Source organism: Anneissia japonica, unplaced genomic scaffold, assembly GCF_011630105.1.
Source record: "Anneissia japonica isolate Jap-2015-1 unplaced genomic scaffold, ASM1163010v1 scaffold287704_len1198815_cov201, whole genome shotgun sequence".
Lineage (NCBI taxonomy): Eukaryota > Metazoa > Echinodermata > Crinoidea > Comatulida > Comatulidae > Anneissia > Anneissia japonica.
The window spans coordinates 346,283-351,248 of NW_022731578.1; the positions used below are offsets into that span (position 1 = coordinate 346,283).

The 4,966-nt window shown below is 37.1% G+C and overlaps 1 protein-coding gene across 1 annotated transcript in view; it reads left to right on the forward strand.

Moving 5' to 3' along the window:
• Positions 1-4,966, forward strand: part of LOC117115426 (low-density lipoprotein receptor-related protein 2-like) — a 61,008-nt gene that overhangs the window by 3,720 nt on the left and 52,322 nt on the right. Inside the window, exons 2-3 of the mRNA XM_033259214.1 lie at positions 2,954-3,131; positions 4,160-4,966. Coding sequence (XP_033115105.1) covers positions 2,954-3,131; positions 4,160-4,966 — 985 coding nt within the window. The remainder of the gene's footprint in view (positions 1-2,953; positions 3,132-4,159) is intronic.

A 4,966-nucleotide genomic window follows, 5' to 3' on the forward strand; every position in this document is an offset into this window, starting at 1 on the left:
AGATGTGTATAAGTAGCCAGAAATGAACTAGCCAGTTCATGTATCATAGAAAGAATTCTGTAGTTTTCATTATGGTTCCAACTGATTCTACTGATTGAGCACCCGTAACTGGACCCCAAGTCCCCACGATGAATTAAGTGACTGTTCGCTTACTATATATATATATATATATAGCTTAGCCAGAAATGAACTAGCCAGTTCATGTAGGCACAGAAAGAAACATTTGCTATGCAACAACTAACTTGAACAATAGACTAAGTATCATAATTATCTATGCACATGGCAACATTTGATAAATTTTCTGTCAACATTAGTGTATAATCCTACCTTGTACGCTCATTATGTATTTATGCCTGATGAGCGTGGGTAGCTTTTAGCTAGTCATACGAAACAAGTTTGTAGCTAATAAATACAGATAAAATCGTTTTAAGTTTGTTTACAATGTTTTATTTTATTATATATATACATATATATAATGTATATATAATGTATATATATGTATATACACTTTTTATTGAGCATTCTGCTGGTAGTGCTTGCGATACGTTCCATAGTTTAATTAGTCACTTTTGATCTGTCTCACTACATTGAAATGTTTTATATTTTAGTTGGTCGCCGTCTGCTCATTTGATTTAATAATATACCTGGTAACATATTACAGCTTTCTGGAATTTGTTTTGTAGCCCGAGGGCCCGAGGACTTCTTGTAAAATGTCAGTGGAAAATATTAAATTCATAGACATTGGTTATGCCTATATTTAAAAAAAAAAGTAAAAAAAAACAAGATATATCAGGCACCTATAAAGAGATTATGTGTGGAGGTTTGTTTGGGCTCATACTACAAGCCATGGATGAGGGACGTACAAGGTCAAGATGCAAGGGCGCGAAGCTGAATTGTAGTCCGAGGGTCAGAACATACACTTTTTTTTTTTATAAGAACCAGTAAAAGTTTGCCCAGGCTCAGTGTTCTTATTTTTTGGCCGATTTCAGGCTCAAAATGTTCTTATTTTGTTCTTAGTTTACACACCTTTTAAACAAAAAATTATTTAATTGTACGGCAGTATGCACTGTACTGGAATGTAGGTGAAAGTGACCCCACTAAAAATGGCTCCCAAGTCAGATAGGTACACCTACTGTACTGTATTATAGAGGGTATTACAGTCACACCATAACGCACAGATATAATATTTTGGTTTTTAAAAATATAAACTTCATTTGAAATTTTACCTCAGCCTCAATTTGTTCTTATTTTGTTCCTAATTTTTAAGCAATTTCAGCCCCAGTGTTCTTATAAAATGTGTTCTTACATAAAAAAAAAAAAAAAAAAAAAAAAAAAAAAGTTGTATAGAAATTAAAATATATTGACATTGTATTTTATTTGGTCGCCGTCTGCTCATTTGATTTAATAATATACCTGGTAACATAATACAGCTCTCTGGAATTTGTTTTGTAGCCCGAGGGCCCGATGCCTGAATGTCAGTGAAAATGTTAAATTCATATTAAAAAACCAAATATATCAGGCACCTATAAAGAGATAATGTGTAGGAGGTGCTGTTTGGGCTCATACTCCAAGCCCCGGATGAGGGACGTACACACCTATCAAGATGCAAGTGCTCGAAGCTGAATTGTAGCCCGAGGGTTTGAACATAATAAGTTTTATAGAAATTAAAATATATTGACATTGTTTATGTTTGCATACAAATATTATTATACAATTAACAATGTGGAATAGGCCTACTTCAAGCAACCAGAGAAACCAACCGATTTTTTAATGATCTACATTGAATCACAAAGAATAAGTTGATAATATCAAACATTATCAAAGATTTAAATAATTTATTAACTTATTAGACAATTTATCACCCAGAGATAGCTACAACTGATGATAGAAGGGGACTCTGATAAAATCGAAAGACTCGTGCAGCGTAGAGCAACAAAAATTGTACAAAATCTTAGTGATAAAAGTTATGAACTGAGATTAAAGGAACTGGGACTACCTACAATAGATTTCAGAAGAAAGAGAGCAGATATTCTCCAAGTGTACAAAATAGTAAATGGCATTGATGATATTCAAGTTAGAACCTTTTTCAATATTATGGATTCCGATAGAACAAGGGGACATAAGTTTAAATTAAGAAAGCCTCGAGCTCGTCTTAATGTTAGAAGTCACTCTTTCTGTGTGAGGGTAAATTTATGGAACAATCTCGACGACCAAACAGTACAAGCAGAAAGCCTAAACTCATTTAAAGATCTTCTCAACAAAGATGGGGCAATGCAAAAAAAAAAAAAAAAAAATTAGCTACCAATTTTAACAGGAAACAAATACAAATAGTGGGCGTTTAAAAGGCTAACGCCTTATTTCAGAGCCCGACGATTCAAGTAAGATTCAAGTAAGTACTCTCAATGCAGTTTTGAGTTCAACCCGTCTTTATATCTGGAGTGTTTTGTTACTCGTACGTAAAAAAAATCAGTTGACTTATAAATTATGTTTTAGCTACGGTACTATTTACTATCAAAATACACACTTACTGCCGCTTGTCAAAATTACAATAAAGCTCTAACATTCGCAAAGTTGGTTTAAATAGAAGATTTTGTATAATTGTATTCATATTTTTATTTATTTTTTAAAACTATTTTATTCCTTTAGTCACTTGGCTTAAATTCCAAAACTGGGCTACCAAGTATGAGAGCCAGCGTGTTTTTCACACTATATCGTTAATCCTAGCCAGCTTAGGGTATTTATTCTCAAGTTTTTGTTAAATTTTATATTTGTTTTGTATTCACTTATTTATGTTATATTGGCTGAATGAATGAATGAATGATTGAATGATTGAAGAATGAATGAATGAACGAACGAACGAGCGAGCGAACGAATGTCTATCGCTCACAAGGATTCGTCTTACAACGCAATAAGTGCCCGGCTTAAGTTATTTTTATCTACAATTTTTTTGCAGCATGTCTAGACGATGGGTCCGAATTCACTTGTTTTGACCTCAGCTGTATCCCTTTTGAGAAAGTTTGTGATGGCAACGGAGATTGTCCATCTGGTAATGATGAAACCTACTGCCCAACTAAATCACCTGTTTGTCTACAATCTGAATTCGCATGTCCAGAAAGATGCATACCCACCAAGTGAGTTTTCATGTTCACTTATAACCACCCATTAGATCAAATAGGGGCCTAGCCAAAGTGTAGTACTGTGCTTTAAAACCTTAGGTCTTTAAGGGCCTGTTCAAGCGAAAAAATATCCGTGCGATTTACCAGTTAATTCACCGGTACACACTTTCTAAAACCGCTCGGACACTAGTCTAGTTACCTTACCATCTGGATTATCCGCGACAATTTTGACCACCAAATTGCTGGGTAGAATACCGTGTATGGAATGACCATGGAGCCGGAGGCGATGATAAATCAACCTTATTGTTTTTCCAAAAGTTTTGCCCACAGCCCAGCGCGAAATTCAATAGCTTTAACGGCCCAGGCGTGGTTGCAGTTCTCAATTGCCTCCTCACAAATGCACGACGAAGTCAAAATTTAGTAGCATAGCTAAGCTACGCGATTGATTTGTAGATTTACCATCATTCGGAGAAATTAACTTGAATAAACTAGCCTACGTACAGATTTTTAAAGCAGCCATTATGAATTATTGAGCTACATTATCGTTCCACCGTGACGCGCTGTGTGTACGTGGGCCGGTTATAGCAGCAGTAGCAAGTAAACAAAAAAAAGGGTTGTTGACCATGGGATAAGTTGAAATTTACTTCACGTATTTACCGTGAGCTAAAACTTGCTCGAACGGTCGACCACCCACTGAGTGCTCAGCGCAATTACCCGGTGAAATAAACGGAATACGGTTGGCGTTTTTTGATCGAACGGGCCCTAAGGGTCATATAAATAGGTATAATGTTCGATTGCGTGACAACGGTAAAATCTGTCGTCACGCAAATAGCCAATTCGTAGTTAGAATTGCCCGCATCCAGGCCAATCGGCATAAACACCATACACACAGCATAGGATTATGTCGATAAACCCCTGCCAATCTTGGATACGAACATGCACGGTTCTAACTACGAATTGGCTTATTGAATAGGCATATTAAGTATTGAATATATCGTTAAACATATGTTTCTTTACTTAACGGTATTGATTGTTTCACTTAGTTTACAGTGCGATGGTAACAATGATTGCAGTGATGGCTCGGACGAAGTAGGTTGTAACAGTGATATCTGCTCGTCAGAACAATTCCAGTGCAATGACGGAAAGTGTATCCCACAGCGATGGAAATGTGATGGAACGGATGACTGTGAAGATGGATCTGATGAGGAAAACTGTGGTAATCAGAGTTGTTTATTCCACCAGTTTCAATGTGGCGATGGTAAATGCATTCCGAGCGGTTGGCAATGTGACGATACGGCAGACTGTATTGATGGCTCAGATGAGGTCGACTGTGCCCCTCAAACATGTTCACCAAATAATTTTCAATGTGGAAATGGTAAATGCATACCAACACGTTGGAAATGCGATCGTACCGATGATTGTGGCGATAGCTCAGATGAGGTCGACTGCTCTCCATCAACATGCTCATCTGGACAATTCCAATGCAATAATGGTAACTGTATACCAGTAGGTTGGAAATGTGACCGTGCCGATGACTGTGGTGACAACTCAGATGAGGTCGACTGCGCTGCACCAACATGCTCATCTGCACGATTCCAATGTGATAATGGTAACTGTATATTAGTAGGTTGGAAATGTGATGGTACCGATGACTGTGGCGATAACTCTGATGAGGTCGACTGCGCTCTTCCAACATGCTCATCTGGACAATTCCAATGCGATAATGGTAAATGTATACCAACCCGTTGGAAATGCGACCGTACTGATGACTGTGGAGACAACTCAGATGAGGTCGACTGTGCTGCTCCAACATGCTCATCTGAACAATTTCAATGCAATAATGGTAACTG